Genomic DNA, 18,266 nt, shown 5'->3' on the forward strand with positions numbered 1-18,266 from the left:
GGAGAGGAGAGAAAAGGGCGTCCCCGGTTACACCCTCCCCCTCCCCTTTCCCCTCCAACCGCTGTGCTGGGTGTCCCCGTCCCCGGGTGGCCGCATCCCCGCCGGCGCGGGGCGGTCCCCGGCGGAGCGGGCAGGGCCCCGCCGGTCCCGGGGTGCCAGCCCGGCTGTCTGCGCGCTGCACCTTCCTCCGGCGAGCGGCACCGGCTCCAGCCCCCCCCTCCTCCCGGCACCTCCTCCTCCTCCTCCTCCTCTTCCTCCTCCCCTCCCCTGCAGAGCATGCACAGCCCGGGACTCGCATCGCCGGCTCCGCGGCGGGCGGGCGAGACCCTCCTCCCCGCCTAACCCGGCTCCCGCTGCCCCCGGAGGCGCCCACCGCCCTCCCCTACCCCCTTCCCTGACCCTTCATCCCTCCCCACGGACTTTTCTTCACCCCTCCAGAGGATGAGGCGGCCGACGCGGCGGCTGGCGCTGTCGCTGCTGGGGGTGCTGTGGCTCGCCGCCCTTCTCCTCTTCTTCTTCGGGGCCAGGAGGAAGTTGGAGGCGGCGGGAACCGAGGGACGCCCGTCGGAGGTAAGGAAGGGGCGGCGGGGCCGGGGCAGAAGTTCCCGGTGGTTTTCGGGACCCCTCTCCCACACCATCCCATCGCGCTCCCCTTAAAGTTTTGAACCGCCTGTGTGCCCTTTCCTTACCCCTCTTCCCCCCCTCCCTCGGTGAATTAACCCCCGCCCGGTCGCGGTGTCCCCTCCTCCGCACGGCCAAGGGGAGCGACGAGCCTAGTCGTTCCCCCCCGCCCCGGCTCACCGGGGGCTGCAGCCGTCGGGGGTCCCCGAGCCGCGGGTGCCGCTGGGGGGTGGCGGGGGCGACGGCGGGACCAGCCCTCTGTCCCGCCGCCAAGTTCGAGCATCCCTCACTTCGGGGCCTGGGGTCCCCTGGGGAGCAGGGCGCACTCCAGGAAAACGAAGCGCGTGTTTTGTGGTATCACACGTGGGGCAGGGGGGACTCCTTGCCCCACTGGGTCATGCAGGGTTTCTTAGCCCTCTCCTGAACAAGAAAGGCTCGATCCTGGCCCAGACGAGAGGCAGAGAGCGTTCAGGTGGTCCCTGGTTGGGGCATATCGGTTGGTGGGTACATCAAGCACGTTAAATCACTGGGGTTTTTAATTACTGGTTTTGTTTGAAGACAACGGGGAGGGGGTGAAGTGTTGCCCTGTAAGTCTCAGCCTGGGTGGAAGAGGGGTGCCTTTGCAATCCTGGCTTTCTGTGTCATGTTTGAGACCCCAGAGCACACCAGAATGACAGCACGGGAGAGATGCGAAGAGCATCCTGCTCAACACAGGGAGTGAAACAGCGGAGTTTCACTGCCCAAAGGCTGCAAAAAAGCAGGGAGCTGCAAACAGCTTCATTTGAACAAGGTCCTGTGTCCTCTCCTCTCTAACGGCTGAGCAGCCTGAGCTTAGCCGGGGGTTAACTTCCCAAAGGACACGGATTGGCTGCTGATCTTAGTGATACGGCTGTAAATCTTCAATAAATTAGTCGGGGTTAAAGCCCAGGTCCTGAAAATCAGCTGAGATTAAAGGTTATCGCAGCAGAGGAAGGGTGCAAGCCCTCAGCTCCGATTTTGCACCGGTGACACCCAACCGAGCGTTTGGCCCATGACTTACAGTGACTCTATGTGTTGGCCAGGTCTTTGGAGAGTCTTGTGTATGCGTCACCTCTACAACTGAATTAACGACCTGATTGGAAAAAAAAAAAAAAAGTCAGAACTCATAAAGCTTACTTTGATTTTTTTTTTTTTTCATCCGGAGCAGAGGAATTATTGGTTTTCCATGTTTTTTAAATAAAAATGATTGAGGAGGTTTTTTTCAGGCTTTCAGAAATCTTTCATTCCTAGCAGAGGGGAATGAATCTGTGCAATTTCAGGCCCCCAAATAAATAATTTTATATACATTTATTTATTTAAGCAGGGAAAGGTAATCAGTCACTGAAAATGGAGTTAGAAGACAGGCGCTTTCTTAACTGTAACTATGCTTTGGTGTCAGTAGGTTTCTATCGGAACTGCCTTCTTAAAAATTGCAAAAGGAGACCTGCCCTGTTTGATGTGAGCTCTTGTATTCTCTCCTTGAAATGAACCTTGCCTCTCGCTTAGCACCAGCTGCAGCCGAGATGCTGTTTCATTTTGTGGCCTGTTTTGAGTCTCCGCTCCCGTTCAAGGCTCCCCCCGCCCCAAGGAGAGGGTTGCTGATGCTCTTAGGGGCCGGGCTGGGCTTCCGCAGCTGCTGGAGCGAACTTCTCCCATCACACAGGATTGGGCCCTGAGTTTCGAAGCTGCAACCTCCAAGTTGCCATAACTCCAGCAATTTCACTGCTAAAGTTGCCTCTCCTTCTTTTCCTCTGAATTTTCCGTCAAAAAAGTTGCATCCCCTTGAGATCCATAGAGTGCAGATTCTTTTTTTTTTATTATTATTATTATTTTTTTTTTTAATGCATTATATTTTTTTGCTTTGGAAACCGCTTTTGAGCAGTATGAATTGTAAGCTGGTTGTGAGCGGGGGGGACGTGGTGTCACTTTGTCACTTCAGCTAACCCCTCTGAAGGGCTGCAGAACCGACTTGGGTACCAGAGGCAAGGGATGCCGGGCTCCAAAGAGGAGGGTCTTCTGTTTCCCCTGGCGCACGGGACTGGGCAGTTAAGAGTTGTCCTCCCAAATTGCTTGAGAAACTGGAGGTAGTAGGTTGGTAACAGCACTGCAAACTTCGTGTCACAGCTATGGAAAATGGAGCAAATCCACATCAAGTTTCCTGGCAGCGTTTCTTGACCTGTGTGGTTTGTTTTTTTTTTTTTTTTTATCCTCCCCCCAATCGCCCCCCCTCCGCCTTCTCTCTCAGTTGAGCTTTATTTCTGCAGCCATATGCACACCATATATCATGCCTCGTGTGGATTTAACCTTTAGACCCTTCTAGTTAGGCTCCAGCTGGTAATGCCTCCTCCTGCCTGCGCCTGTCTCCCGGCAGAGCTCTCGGCACGTGTCCCATGCTGGAAGGAAGGCCGTGGTGGCTGGCTGTGGCACCTTGGTGGCTTGCCAAGGGCCAGCGGCAGAGCTGCTGCTCCCGTCCGCATGGAGGGTTCTCCTCGTTCATTGCTTTTATTTTTGATCTGCATTCCCTCCCCTCCCCCTTTTCCCCAAATCCTGTGCCAGCTCCAGCCCTCAGCTTCCCGGAGGAAGGCTTGTGATGGCTTTTCCTATACCTAGAGATCCCTGTGTTGGGGTTGGCAAGGTCTGCAAGGAGCAGGTTCTTGGTGTGAGGGGTCTGCTGTGGTCTTCCAGTCCTGCCTGCCCCCAAACATGCTGTCGGCCTGGCCCCCCTCGGCCCTGGTGGAGGTGGGTGTTGGGGCAGGTCTGACAGCGGTAGCTGGGCTTTCCTGAGCTGCTTGTGCCCAAAAAGGTAGACGCAGCCGTGTGTTGTAATTAACTTGGCTTCGCCGCCTCTTTTTCTTTTTTTTTTTTTTTTCTTTTTTTTTTTCTTTTTTTTTTTTTTTTTTTGTGTGTGTGTGTCTGCTTTCTCCTCTAATCCCACCTCCGTGGTGCTCTCTCTCACCGCTGCCCAGTACCAGGCAGCCTGGGAGGGCTCCCCTTCTCGCCGGCCCTTGCTCCCCTCAATCCCCGTCACCTCCTTTCTCTCCTCCTCCTCCTCCCTGCTGCTTGCAGCCGGGGGCGGTACGTGCCAGGGCTGCCCGAGCAGGCTGAGGCTGGATTTTAGGGTGTGAGACTCCCTCTGGGCTGTGGGGTGTAGTAACCTTGCAGGGCTGGTAGCCTCTAGAAGAACATTGTTTGCTCCATTTAGGACCTTAAAGCTGTTCCTGGGACAACTTCCCCGCTCCCTCCGGTGCTGTTATTGCTGCTGTCACTTGGGATTTGGGTTTTTTTTAGTCTTCCAAAGGGCAGATCAAGCCCTATTAGTGCAGTGAGCGAAACTTGCCCTCACCCTGCCCTTTATAAAGTCCTTTATAAATTTATAATTTATAAGTTGGTTGAGAAGAGGAGCTGGAGCGACATGCTTGTCTCTGCCGGGGTTCCTTGTCCCTGGGGCCTGGCCAGCTGCCTGGTTAGTAACCGTGGGCTCAGCTGGCAGTAAAGCCGAGTCTGATGGATGAGGGTGTTAGGGACACGGGGTTACGGATCGACTGGGACTCCTTGATACATCCTGCCCTCTCCCTGCCTTTTGGTGGAGGATTTCAAAACCCTTTGCAAGCATTAATTAGTTCCAGCCTGTCTCCCTGCCCCGGCAGTTTTCCAGCTGGATAAACCGGGACCCGGAGAGGTTAATTGAACTTTGTATCCTTATGGCTCTTGGTGATTCCAGAGGAATTGGGAGTCGCTCAACCCTCTTGGAAAATCAGGCTGCTGGTGACCCACCTGGAGTCACACAGGGAGGTGGCGTCGGGGCTTGGCACATGCTCCGGTAATTTGGGCTCGTGGCCCCGGACTACGGCCCAGCATCTCCCCTGCCTCCCCTTTGCTTTTCTTTGGGAAGGGAGAGTACACGCATATAAATTAATAACTTAATTACATTAAGAAATAATGAAAGGAACTGATACGCGGGATTAATTACAAGCAAATTCCCAAATTGATTTGTGAGGAGTACGTGTGGCTGGCTCTGCAGGGATGCTCCGTGAGCGTGCTGGCTCCCCCAGCTCCTGCCGGTGCCCTGTGCCAGGCTGCTGAGGATGCTAAAGATGGAGCAAGAGAGGGGTAGGGGACAACACCACCGTCATCTCATCTTCTCCACCTGGTGAATCCATATCAGACCAAAGTGGGGAGCTGGCAGTGAAGGGCTCGCAAAGGGTCTGGGCTCCGGTGCTCGGGGCCAGCAGTGCCTCCAGGAGGGGCAGGAAGGTGGTTGTTTTTTGTCGGGTTTTGGGGTTTTTATTTCTCTTCTTTCCTTCCTGGGTGCCAGCTTGCACCCTCTGATGAATGGCTGAAGCATAGCCGACAGCCTCTGGAGGGAAAGCGAGTCCATCATGGGCTGGAGAAAATATTCAGAGGAAAAGTTCCTTTTATTAAAAAAAGTGACCTAATATACTTGCACTAGTGTTTGCCATGAAACAGCTCCTTTCTGGGTGCGTTCAAATGCAGCTGGGGGATGGCTGCTGTGAGGTGATGGGAGGCTCGGCCCCCTCGCTGCCTGCTGGAAGGGCTCCGGGGTGCTCGGCACCCGGCAGGATGGGACCCCGATGCGAAGGGACGCCTGCCAGCTCTGCACTTCTGTGCCTCGCACCAGCCTGCGCTTCCTTCTGCATCGTCGCCTTCTAGAGAGCCTCGGCACCTGGAGCTCAGCTGACAGTCTCCAGATATTAAATTCCTGTCAGTTTTGCAGCAGCAGAGCCACTTAACAGATTAAAATAACTGTGTATCCTGCAAAAATCCAGATCTTGACAATTAAGGGATTGAAGTGGGCAAAGCTGTCGGGAACAAAAAAGGCAGAGCGTTTAATACCAGGGAAGCTCATGTTGGCAGGGGGCACGGCTTGGGGCAGGGGTAGGTCCAGGATGGGAGAGAAGAGGAAACTTGTGTTACACTTTACCAGTGGAATCTCTAGGAGCAAACCCAGGCTTTCTAGCACATCCAAAGCTTTGATGGTGTAGGAGATAGGGTAGAATCCAGTTGCTGTCTCCTGCCGGCATATTTTGCGATGAGTGGGGAAATATACAGTACAAACCTATGCCCAAGCCATCCTCCTCTGTGGGACCAGGCGGGACAGGTCTGGTCTGAGAGAGTTGGGATTATTCAGCCTGGAGAAGAGAAGGCTTCAGGGAGACCTTAAAATGGCCTTCTAGTACCTAAAAGGGGCTACAGGTGAGATGGGGAGGGACTCCTGATCAGGGAGTGGAGCGATGGGATGAGGGGTAACGGTTTTAAACTGAAAGAGGGGAGATTGAGATGAGATCTTGGGAAGAAATTCTTTCCTGTGAGGGTGGTGAGACACTGGAACAGGTTGCCCAGAGAAGCTGTGGCTGCCCCATCCCTGGAGGTGTTCAAGACCAGGCTGGATGGGGCTTTGAGCAACCTGGTCTAGTGGGAGGTGTCCCTGCCTATGGCAGGGGAATTGGAACTGGATGATCTTTAAGGTCCCTTCCAACTCTAACCATTCTATGATTAATAAGTGCTGTTTCTCTGGCGTTCGCCTTCCTTTTGGTAGGCCTGGGGAAGAGGTTTTCTCAGCACAGCCACCTCCTGGTGCAAATACCTGTGTCCTCAGGGAGCTGGAGCGAGGCAAGAAGTCCTCCCAAAGTCAGCACTTGATCACCTTGGCTACTAAACCAGCCACGGACAAACCAGTCTGCCTTTTACATCTTGTTTAATTAATCTACTGACTGCCGCATCAAGGCGCTGTCTGAGATACCTGTGAAACAATAGGCACTCGATAAAAACCCTGTTAATTTTTCACTGGTAATTGCAACACATGAATTTTACCCCCATTACATTCTGGTAGAGCTCCCTGTTGCAGCTGTGACTGATGAGGGGCATAAATATTGATTGAACAAGACCTGTTGGCTTTGCAGAACGGTGAGCGTTGGGGTGTCCAGGCGCCTTTCCTGGCTCAGTGCTTTTAAAAAAACACCAGGGAAGGATGGAGAGGATGCAAGGATTATGCTTCTTTGCTTGTAAGATGCTAAATAAATTTTTATGCAGCTGTTACGCATCTTGTTGTCAAGAGGTGTTGAGCACCAGAAGAGGAAAAAATACTTTTTATTCTGCTCTGGAAGAAAGAGCTGGAAAAGTCCTGCTGCTGTGCTCTGGAGGGGTGTCAGAGGTGGTGATGCTCCTGGGGTGAGCTGGGCTCAGGAGTGTCACAGCCTCTCTTGTAATCTGCTTCTCCTGGCAAGGTCCCTGAGGAGCCTCCTCCCAGTGGGATGTCTCTGGAATGCAGCGTCCCTTGCTAGCTGGTGTGGCCTGGTGGTGTCCCCTCAGTAGGTGACAGGGAAAGGCATGAGCCCTTGTCCCTGCAGGTGGGTTTTTCAGGAGAGCTCAGCTCTGGCTCATGGCCCTGAGCCCTTGGGTGACCCTTAGGGATGGGCTTGACAAAAGAAAGTCCTGCTTTTGAGCAGGGGGGTGTGTCTCTGAAATCAGCTCTGTGTCTGGATGCCAAGGTGTCATAGACACAGCACCTATGTTGTGAAGCGTCTTCATGCTTGAGAAAGATGCTGACTACCAGGGAAGATGTTTTTTTTCATAGAATCACAGAATGGTTTGGGTTGGAAGGGACCTTAAAGGTCATAGAATTACAACCCCCTGCCCTTGGCAGGGACACCTCCCACTAGACCCAGGTTGCTCAAAGCCCCATCCAGCCTGGTCTTGACTTTCCACTTGCCTATTTATCCTTTTGCCACCTCAGATAGGTACAGAGGTGGATTATTTACTCAAAAATTTCCTCCTCATGAAATTCTTCCTTTCCATGATAAGAGAACATCCCATCCCTGGAAGTGTTCAAGACCAGGCTGTTCCACAGCCCACGGGATGCTGGTTTGGTACTTCTGGGTGTGTTTTCCCCATGCTCTAGTCTCTTTGCTGGTGGGAAAAGCAAGCTTGGGAGAAGCTGTGGAAATGCAAAAGCAGCCTACTGCAGCTGGGAGAGAGAGACACGGTTCTAACCATTCCCTTCTGCGAGGGCAGCCCGGCATTTGGTGCGATAAAACCAATTACGGGGAATGTATCTGCAGAGAAAGCAAAAGTAGGATCTGTTTAAGAAAGACGTTTGCATGAAGGGGTAATTATGTGTAGCCTAACGACAAAGGGTGCAGCGGATTGACTATTAATTGGAGTAGTGCGAGCAGGAGATTGCTGGCGTTAGCTTTGTGTTTCTTGCTGGTTTCCTCCTGTTTAAAGAAGGAAGGGGTGAGGAGCAGATGATGGGGGGGGGAGTGTGTGTGCATTTGCTCTCAATCCACTTTCCTGTGCAATGAAACAGCCATTTCCCCCCCTTTCTCTCACAGCGAAATGTTCAGATTTGCCAGCGACACTTAGCACAGTTGCTTACTAAGCTGCAATTAAATTGATTTCCCACCCTCTTTCCCCTTTTTGGTTCCAAAATCTCAGCAGGAGTCAGCGTTACGGGAAGAGTAGGAGAGGAGGAGATCTTGGACCCCCTCCTCTGCTCATCTAAATCAGTGCTGCTCCACTCTTCCTGTGTATTTCCATAGGAGTTGGGGAAGGTGGGCTCCTAGGTATAGGTTTTCCCATGTGGCTGCTGCTCTGGTGGGGTGGGGAGCCCGAGGTCAAGCTGGATCAGTCTATAAGGTGGCCCTATAGACTTTCCCCCTGGGAAGGGATCCGCTGTGGTGTTGGGTGTCCGCAGGGGAGCTGGGGCTCTGACTGCTCATGGCACAGGGGTGCTGGGAGGATGATGATGATCATGATTTCTCATCATTAACACCTTGCCTTGGGAAAATGATGGGTGGTGACAAGTTCAGCAGGAGTTCACTGCTTTGTTTACGGACGACGGGCATTAGTAGTACTAATAGTTTGCTGTCAGGAAGCTCCTATGAGCCTTAATTAACCCTTACTGCAGCCTGAGGGAGCGAGAGAGGCGCCGTGGTCCTTTGCACATCACAGAGAAGCGTTTTGGGAAGGGACAATGTGCCGGTTTCACTTCCCCATGTGTGGGGGGGAACACGCTGGGTTGGGGACTGTCCACAGCTAAAAGGGATGCAGAGGCATCGGTGGTGGCAACTGTGGGGCTGGGGCCATGTAGTCCCCCGCCAAACTCTGTCTTGCCCACACGTGGGCAGAAATTAGTGATGATTTACCACAAAGCAGCTTGAGCTCCAGCTTTATGATATTATTTGGAGGAGCAAGTAAGCTAATGATTGCATCTCGTCTCGGGAAGGACCGCGGGAAGGGCAGCACCAGAAGAGAATTGATTCAGCAGCCAAACAGGTTCATTTTCACATCAGTCTGAAAGACAAGGGAAAGGTGGATTATTTATTTATTTATGTGTGTATTTATTTATTTATTTCCCCGCTCTGTCTCAAGTGCGACTGAGGGTTTTAGCCTTCTCCTCTTTGATTTTCTAGTGGAAACGCCAACGATAAACCTGATTGGAAAGGGATACGAAGAGAAAAGGGTTCGTGCAGTGCAAAAACAAACGAGCTCTGAAATCACCTTCTATTCTCTAAACATTATTTGCAGAGCCAAGGAAATTGAGACGGATTATTCCGGGTTTTTTTTTTTTTGAAGCCACTGAAGGAGTAAGTCCAAAGGATGTACTTTGGCCCAAGCAAGGAGAGCAAGGCTGCTTTGTCCTGGCTTTCTAAATAGCTTTGCCTGCATTTAGACACAGACCATTTCCTCCTCAAGGACCACTGTTGGCATCCGCTGGTTACAAACACACCTCATAACACATTATGGAGGCACATGGCTCGCAAATAAGACACGAGTATGTTCAGTGGCACGGGCCTTGGTTGCAGCCCCCCCTGGGCGGGGGAGTTTGTGCACATCTTTTCTTTCTTGTGCATTGAATTTTTAGTTGCTTGGCATTAGGTGAGACGGAGGAAAGATGGGAGGGAGGCGTTACCGGTGCAAGCAGGCTCATTTTCAGTGGCTTGGGTCAGTTCTTTTTATTAAATGTTGTTTATTTATTTTTATATTTTTTATCTTTAAGAAGAGGTTTGGTTTTTTTTTTCTTTGAGTTGGGGTAATCTGTTCTACCCAATGGCTTGATTTGGAGTCCTTCAGGATGGAAGAATATCCTCTAATACCCTTTGGGATCTGCATCAGGGGGATGTTTGGGATGCGGCTCCTTTGCACTTTGAGCTTGCCCAGCCGAAATGTGAAACTTGGGGTTGGGTTGGGGAAGGTGGGTGGTTTTCCCAGTGGGTAGAGCAGTGGGAAGACTCAGGGGGGCTGCTGGAGCTGGCGTCTGGGAGCCGAGCCAGGAGGGAAGCTGTCGTGTTGCACCATCCTGCCCTTCGGCAAGAGCGGAGCTGGACGGGGAGGGAGCAGGGAAGAGCTGTGGCGTTTATAATGCCCATTGCATTTTCCCGGCGTGAAAATACAGTGTAATTTGGAGAGAGAGAGAGAGACTCAAGCATGCATTAACCAGCCATCTGCTCCCGCGACTGGGATCAAAAAGGATGAATATCCATACAGAGCTCGGAGTTAAACTGTGTACAGTGTGTCGGCTGCATATGGCCTGCTTCTCATGGTAATGAGAAACGCTTCGTGAAGCGGCCTCCCATCCTGCAGGAAGATCTCTGGTTTAGGCATAGAATCACAGAATGTCTTGTGTTGGACGGGACCTTAAGGATCATCAAGTTCCACCCCCCTGCCATGGGCAGGGACACCTCCCACTAGACCAGGTTGCTCAAAGCCCCATCCAGCCTGGCCCTGAACACCTCCCGGGATGGGGCAGCCACAGCTTCTCTGGGCAACCTGTTCCAGTGTCTCACCACCCTCACAGGAAATAATTTCTTCCCAAGATCTCATCTCAATCTCCCCTCTTTCAGTTTAAAACCGTTACCCCTCATCCTATTGCTCCACTCCCTGATCAAGAGTCTCTCCCCATCTCTCCTGTAGCCCCCTTTAGGTACTAGAAGGCCGTTTTAAGGTCTCCCCGAAGCCTTCTGTTCTCCAGGCTGAACAACCCCAATTCTCTCAGCCTGTCTTCATAGGAGAGGTGCCCCAGCCCTCTGAGCATCTTTGTAGCCCCCCTCTGGACCTGTTCCAACAGGTCCATGTCCTTCCTGTGCTGAGGGCTCCAGAGCTCGATGCAGTACTCCAGGTGGGGTCTCACCAGAGCAGAGTAGAGGGGCAGAGAGATCTCTTGAGTAAAACAGAAGAACCAACCACAGTGCAGCCCTTGGGGATGGGTACTCAGCCCAGCAGTGCCCCGGTGGTCCTGTCTGCTGGCCGTGGCGCGGGAGGAGCTGATTTTGGGGTGGAGGAGGTGACAAACGTGGCCTGGGGCTGGCCAGCAGCAGCTCTCTCTGCCCTGCTGCCATGGCATGGAGTGAGGGAGGGAGGGATGGATGGATGGATGCATGGATGGGTGGACAGTTTGCTGCAACGCAGGGATGGCACACGTCTTGGGAAGGTGCTAGCAGCGATTCTGCTGTAGGGTTGAACTTCTGGGAAGTGAGAAGGAAAAGCAATTTGCCTTTTTCTCTGAAGTTTTGACATTTTTTACCATATAGTTAAGTACCCACGAAAACACTGTTCTGGGTGTTTGAAGACCAGGACTGAGGTTTTAGAGTGGAGTGTGCTGCTGTGACCATCACCACTTTAATTTAGCCTCTAATAAGAGGGTGTGGCTTGAATCTTGCCCGGTGCAGTGATTTACACGAGTCCCGCACAGCGTGCCCAATGGCCTCGGCTGCCTTTTCCAGTAACTATTTTGTTTTATTCCTTCCTGCTCCCTGCTGACCCCAAGCCCATAGATGGAGGACAATGTTATGCACTTTCACGCAGACTTTTCTGTTGTGCTCAGTGCTCTGGCAGCCCAGGGCTTCATGAGCAGTAATGATTGTATTTTCACAGCTCCTGGATAGATAAGGATGCGCATCCCCCTTAGCAGAGGTGGTACATGAAGGATTTGGTCAGTGGTAGAAACGATGAGCAGATCAAACCTACAAACAGCCTGAAATCTACTGAGACTTCAGCTGCTGCGGTCTGAGGACGTGTCAGGTATTTGCGCACAATTAAGCTTTGCAAAGGCTTCTCACTTTGCCTGGTTTGGTGGCAATCTTGGGGGGGGGAAAGTGAAATATGTGAGCCCATTAGAGAGGCTGTCATGTGCCTGATTTGAAGTCTGAGCCCCAGAGCTTGGAGAAGGAAGGAGGTCTAAAAAGAGAGGTCACCAGGATTTTGTGATGGGACCAAAACAACTTTTTTTTCTCCCCTGGTTTTGTGATTTGAAAGAGAATCTGGTTCTCCCTGCCCAGCCCTCAATCCCCCTGCAGTAGAAAACCAGCCAGGACTTTTTTTTGAATGAAATAGCTGAAATTTGAAATTAGACTTGCAAGTGGCAAAAAAAAAAAAAAAGAGAATTGGATGGTGAGAAGAGCGGTATGTTGGTGGTCCCTGCTGCTGCGGGTGACAGGGTCGTGCCTGATACTCTGCGTAGACATGGATATATCTCCTCAACAGAGACCTCCTGGATGCACCTGCACGCTCAAGAAACACGGTATTTCTGCTGTTTAACCAAAACCTTGGACTTGTGCTATTTAACCAGAGCGTTGTACTGAGACGGCAGTTGTAGAACTGGGGCAGAAGCTGGTATAAAGGCATTTTCTGAAGGTGGAGCAGCATGTGTGGGTCCAGCACAGGGGTTTGCTGGAAACGAGCTTGTTAAATAAAGTGTAATTTGCACCTTTTAGTCTCAGTGATGCCAGCGTGTGGGCACCCGTATTTGGGATAAAAGCTTATTCTGCTTCAATTAATTTTATATCAATATAAGCTGAATAATTAAAGGTGTGCATGAAAGACCGGGTAGTCATTTCCCTTCCCTCCGGTGCAGAGGCTGCACTGAAATAACTGGGGAGGTGGGAGCACCCCGCAATGCAGGTGTTAGTCCAGCTGAAAACTGCCTGCACCATAGAATCATAGAATGGTTTGGATTAGAAGGGACCTTAATGATCCTTTAGTTCCAACCCCCTGCCATAGGCAGGGACACTTTCCACTACAGCCGGTTGTTCAAAGCCCCATCCAGCCTGGCCTTGGACACCTCCAGGGATGGGACCATCTCACAGCCAAACAATTCTGAGTTTCTAGATGTGAGTAGCCACCTGGTTCAACTAATTTTTGGTGCAGATCTCCTGGTATTAACACCAGTTTGGGCATTAGCACCAGCTGCGTGTATGGCCTTGGGCAACCCAGCATCTCTCTTTCTGGATGCAGGCATGGGTCCCACAATGTTCTCCCCATCTTCAGGCAGAGCTAGCAGCTGTTACTTTATCTGGAAGATAAAGCAGATGAATTTCCACTTTTTTCCCCCTTACTTTGTTTCAAGTCTGTAGGGCAGGAGTGGCTGTAGTTGGCAGGCATTTTGTTACAGGAGGTTGCGATAGATAACTGGCCGTTTTGGCATCAAAATCATGAGGAACTTTTCAGAATGATATTAATCCAATAAAAGAGTAAAAACTTTTAAAGCGTAGAAGCTGGGGAGCTTTTTCCTTTGAGAATGGACTAACGCTTGACCTGAAAAGTATGATACATCTCTACTTCTGAGGTGCAGGAAAACTCATGCTGTGCTCAGGGTTTCTTCTCCTCCCCCGGTAATCCTTTCCCAGTGCATCAGGCAGAGGTATGGGAGATTAATTTGCCGAAGGTCTTAACGTTTGCTATGTGTGATGGGGACTGAAGTCCCACCCGGGGCCAGCTTTTGCTGAAGGAGGCTTTAAAGCCACCCAGTTCATCCCAGCACGTGCTTAAGGGCTTTTGCCGCATGGGATTTGCTTTTGAGAGAAGGTGCTGGGAAGCCAGTGCTCGCTTTTTCTGTAAGTGGGGCTGATTTTGGATGCCGGCGAAGGAGCGCGGTGGAGTTTGGCAGCCCGGCAGCGTGGTTTAGTGCCTTCCCTCGTGCCGCCTGGCTGTGCTCTTGCACGAAGCCACAGCGTGATTACAAGGGCTGTTAAATGCCCTTAATATTCATGCTGTTAGAGAGAGCGTTACTCCTGCGGGCTCTGCTGCTGTTTGCAATTGCATCGCACCGACGATTAAATCACCGATGCCGCATTGAACAGTGTGTGAAGTCCCTCCAGCCAGGAGATTCAAAGGCAGAATTAAATCTCTCCTGTTAGCCGACCTCCTTTTTTTTTTTTTTTTTTTTTTTTCCTCCCCTCCAACTCTTAAGTGGCAGCGTTGTTTAAGCAAACAAAACACAGAGGGAAGGGCTCAGAGCCGTGAAATGAGACGGGAAACGAGCCTCTTGCAGAGAGGTTAAGAGAAGAGGGCACGGGCGCTGCGAGGGAAAGGAGCCGGGGGTCAGGGCAACACGGGCGGGAGATAGCTTTGCTGTACACACCGCTTCTCCTCGTGCTCTTCTCAAACACCGACGGGAAAAGCAGTGTTCTGAGTAAAACATACATATGTGTATATATTCATGTGTATATATACTGATATATACTTGGTAGTGCAGCAAATGAGGGAGTGGCACAGGATGCTACGGCAGGGGTGTGGGGAGGCTTTTGGAGCCGAAGCCACCAGCTGCTTATGGTGGAAGGTCCCCAGTCCATCCTGATCTCTTCTGGGTGCTGGGGGGGAAGCTTCTCCCTGTTGGTTTTATTTTTTTTTTTTCCTCTATGGATGAGTTGGTGTTCAGTTTGCGGAGCGTCTGTTTCCTGCCATGCCCGTACCGTTGTCCCAGCTCCCGGGTTTCCTTGGCTGGCACTGGGATGCAGACGTGTCCCCATCAAAGCCTCTTCCCTCACATGCGGCCTCAGCCGCCACAGGGGGGGCTTCAGCCTGCCGGGTATTTTAGGGAAAAGAGCTAAAAGCAGTTTCTCGGTACCCTGCTTCACTCTCCATCCCTCCCAGTCCCCTGAGGCCGTGTCCTCTCTTCCCTGCCTGCTTCCCTGCTCAACCACAGGTGTCATCAGTGTGTGGCTCATCTCAGAGGTGTCCTGGTGCTTCCCGTTCTGCCCCAAAATGTGCAGTATCCATCTGGCAATACAGACTTGGATTTAGGTCATGGGACTGGGGGCATTGAAAGGCCCGTGGGTGTCTGGAAGAGGGGTGCTGAGTCAAACATCCTTGTCCATGGGGAAACGTTGGGGTTTTTCCAAAGGCAGGTTCCCGGAGGTGCCGCAGTGGCCTCAGCCCTTCTTTTCTGCGCCGATATGGACAGGGAAAAGGCTGGCACCCCCATAAATGACTCCTTTACAGAGTCTTGGTGAGAAGAGTCCTGACGAGGTGGCCATTAATGAACCTGTCGGTTAATCACTCCCCCGTCGGTTTTGGTTAGAGAGAGCAGCGCGGCGGGGACGCCTGGCTGGGCACCGGCAGGAGGCTTTGCTCAGGCTTCGCCGAGCCTCCATTGATTTTTGAGCTTGTCACGCCGCTCATTAGGAGGAGGGAGAACGAATTAGGTGCTTAGCAGAAACGCTCCAAGTCGATCCTGATGGAGCAGGTTTCTCTGCTGCCTGGTTAAGGAGGGGAAAAAAAATCGTCTTGCCCAAATCTCCTCCGCTCCTTGAGCACTCAGCCTCAAACCTCCCGTCTTCCATCTGTCCCAGCATCGCCGGGCCCTCGCTGCAATAAAGAATGAGGGAAATTGTGCTGTTGGTGCTCTTGGTTCGTGGGATGGTTTTCTGCCCTGTCTCCCTCCCTCTTGTCCTGCCAGGCTCCCGTGGCTGGGTCCGTTGCTGGTGCTGCAGAGATAAACGGTGGCTGTAATGTGAACTGAGAAAAAAAAAAAGAAAAGAGAATTAAAAAAAAATAAAAAAGGGGGAAAAAATGGGGGGGAAAGGTGTATTCTACAACATATGGGTTCGGAAATGAAATATCTACCTCGACCAAGGCCCCTTGGCTCAGCAGCATGGTCCTGGCAATGATTTGAGGTGCTGCAACGGGACCTGCTGGGGAAGGGAAAGGGGTTCCTGTGTGTGCAGAGCTGCTCTGGCACCCTGCCTTCCCCCCCCCCCCCCCCCCCCCCCGGCTTGCTGACAGCAGCTAATGGATGGCGGAGATAAGGATGAAAGCCAGTATCCGCAGTGTGTGCTGAGGCGCGGGGCTGAATAGAGGGCACCAAATGGAGCTAAATCATAGACCAATTTATAGTCTCGCCGTCTACGGCTGTGAGGAAGGTTTGAGCTGAGATACTATTGTTTGAATGTCTCTGCAGCTCTTAAGGTTGCAACCTCTCCATTTGCTGCCTGCCTTAGCTGGGTTTCTTTTTTTTTTTTTTTTTTTTTTTTAAATTTTAAAGCACTTTCCTGCTGGTGAAAGGCTGACAGCCCCCAAGGCTTAAGTCTCCTACAGATTTCTGCAAGCAACGGCGGCGGTTTCTGGGTCCCTGAGCTTCCCAGACCGTGTCCCTCAGCCCTGGCCCATGTTTTGGGGCCAGGGAGAAGGGTGTTCGGAGCCGAGTTGGTGGTAGCCCCACTGGTGGCTAATTATCCACTCGGAGCTGAACGGAGCCTGGCAGTTCCCCGTGGGCCACAAACCAGATGTCGGATGGCAGTGATTTAAAGCCTCTGTCGTCTGGAGACAAACTGGTGATAATGATTCTCTTTTTATAGACGGGGACTTTGAGGCACGGGAAGATTTAATGGGAGGCTGCTTTGTAAAATAAGCTACTTAGCTAAGTTTAGTGAAATCTTAGCCAAATTAACTAAAACTCAGCTAAATTTAGCTAAAATCATGGGAGAATTGTCATTCTTGATGGGGGGGAAAAAGCAGAAATCAGAGGCGAAAGCGAAGAGTTGGTAATGTTGATGAAGTTGTGTCAGTAATTCAGGAGCTTGCCCCAGCCTTGAGTGTGCTGCTGAGTTTTGGTCATCTCACTGCAATGGATGCTGGGTTGGAATAAATGAAAGCGGGACAAGGAAAGTTACCTGCAGGGGGAGAGAGAGGGATTTCACCAGTGGACTTTGCTGCTGCCCGGCATCTGCAGGGTCGAGCATCTGATGGCTGGCAGCAGGAGGATTTGATGCCTACATGGCCAACCTCAGCCACAGCTTTTATAAATGGAGGAAAAGAGGTGGCCAAAAAAAAAAAAAAAAAGGTCTTTTAACTCGGGATGGTCTCTCGCTGGCTAAAAATTAGGGAAAAACATCACTTGTAAAGGAGTTGCATGTAGCCAACCAGTATGAGGATGTTTGTGTCTTCATGGATGGTGGTGGAGGCAAGGTACTGGGTGAGGTGTCTGGTTGGTACTGGGGTTGGATATGGAGGAAAAAGCAATGCCACTGTAGTCCTTCTCCCTTGGAAACAAATCATAAGGAAGGAGAAATGAAGAAAAGCCTCTGTAGCTGAAGGAGGAGGTGAAAGAGGGTGAGGTGAAATTCAATTCTGCAAGCCTGGCTGTCGGCCAGCAGGCTGTGGTGAACTTCTGCCATGTTCTTTGGGATCTGTCACAACCGGGAGCACTTTAGGAGCTATTTTTCCTACAGCAGAGCTACATCTTTCCGGAGATGTTAAGCTGCTGGAGACAAGATGGATTGCTGCAGAGGTACAAAGGGCTTGGATGTACGGTTTTCCCTTTATTCCAATTTATGTTCGAGAGAGTTGTAGGCCCAATGGAAAATTATTCCTGGTAGAAGATCCGATGATGTGCTAGTGGCTTTCTGCCTTTTGGCTTTTCCCAGAGGCAGTCCCAGTGGACTAACCGAGGGGTGTCGGTGTTACTGGCCAGTGGTGGCAGAGCTGGGCTGTGGGGTCACTGTCTCCTCCTGTGGTGAGGAAAGCCGGGCAGCTGATGTCCCCTGTGGATCAGAGGTATGATTTTCTGGACTGGCTCTTATCCACCCGTCTATTTTCAGCCCTTGGAGCCAGCAGAGTCCTTGCATCCGCCTTGCATCCGAGTGGTACCAATGAAATTAGATCCAGGTGGAATGATGCCAGGGGAAGCCATGGGGCAGCATCCCTGCCTGCAGCAGGGGGGTTGAGGACCACAAAATTGGACTTCAGGCTGACCCCAGAGCCTGCACCACTCTGGAGAAGGGAGAAGGTGATGCAGAGCTGGTTCAGTGAGCAATGCAGGGGTTTAGCCGGCATCCCCAGCTCGCTTCTAGGGCAGGAATTATTGCAGCTCTGTCAGGAAAGTGGTCTTGGAAGAAATACCCTTGTGGAGGCAGAAATCTGAATAATCTATCAGTTTTCAGGCTGCTCTGATAAACTTTTGTTTTCAGAAGTGAGAAACAGGTGACACAGTCTTTTTCCTTCCTCCACAAATAGTCAACCTCCAAACCCACCCCCCTGCCATTAACACAGTGAGTAGGGCAAAGAAGAAATATTTCTTTTTTTTTCTTCTTTTTTTCATTCACTTTTATTAAATATTTTATTAAGAAACATTCACTTTGGCCTGCCCAAAAGCACTCAGTTTCGGTTAATGAATTTATTTCTTCCATCTGGAAGCCCTCCACCGACAGCAGCCCCCCACCAGCAGGGCAGACGCCGGCCCTGCTGCTTTCCTGGGGTCTGGGCAGCGTTTTGCCATCAGCAGTGTCCTTTTGTGGGTGTGGGGGCTGCTCGAGAAGGGACGGGGATACTGGTGGATGGTGGCATGTCATTTCAGTTCGGTAGCTCCTGTCTTGGGTGTGGGGCTCGGCTCC

At 51.6% G+C, this 18,266-nt stretch overlaps 1 protein-coding gene across 1 annotated transcript in view; it reads left to right on the plus strand.

Annotated features, from left to right (window-relative positions):
- The first annotated feature begins 441 nt into the window (after window positions 1-441).
- Window positions 442-18,266, plus strand: part of GALNT14 (polypeptide N-acetylgalactosaminyltransferase 14) — a 92,340-nt gene continuing 74,515 nt past the window's right edge. Inside the window, exon 1 of the mRNA XM_074168237.1 lies at window positions 442-570. Coding sequence (XP_074024338.1) covers window positions 442-570 — 129 coding nt within the window. The remainder of the gene's footprint in view (window positions 571-18,266) is intronic.

Source organism: Numenius arquata, chromosome 2 (assembly GCF_964106895.1).
Source record: "Numenius arquata chromosome 2, bNumArq3.hap1.1, whole genome shotgun sequence".
NCBI classification, from domain to species: Eukaryota; Metazoa; Chordata; class Aves; order Charadriiformes; family Scolopacidae; genus Numenius; species Numenius arquata.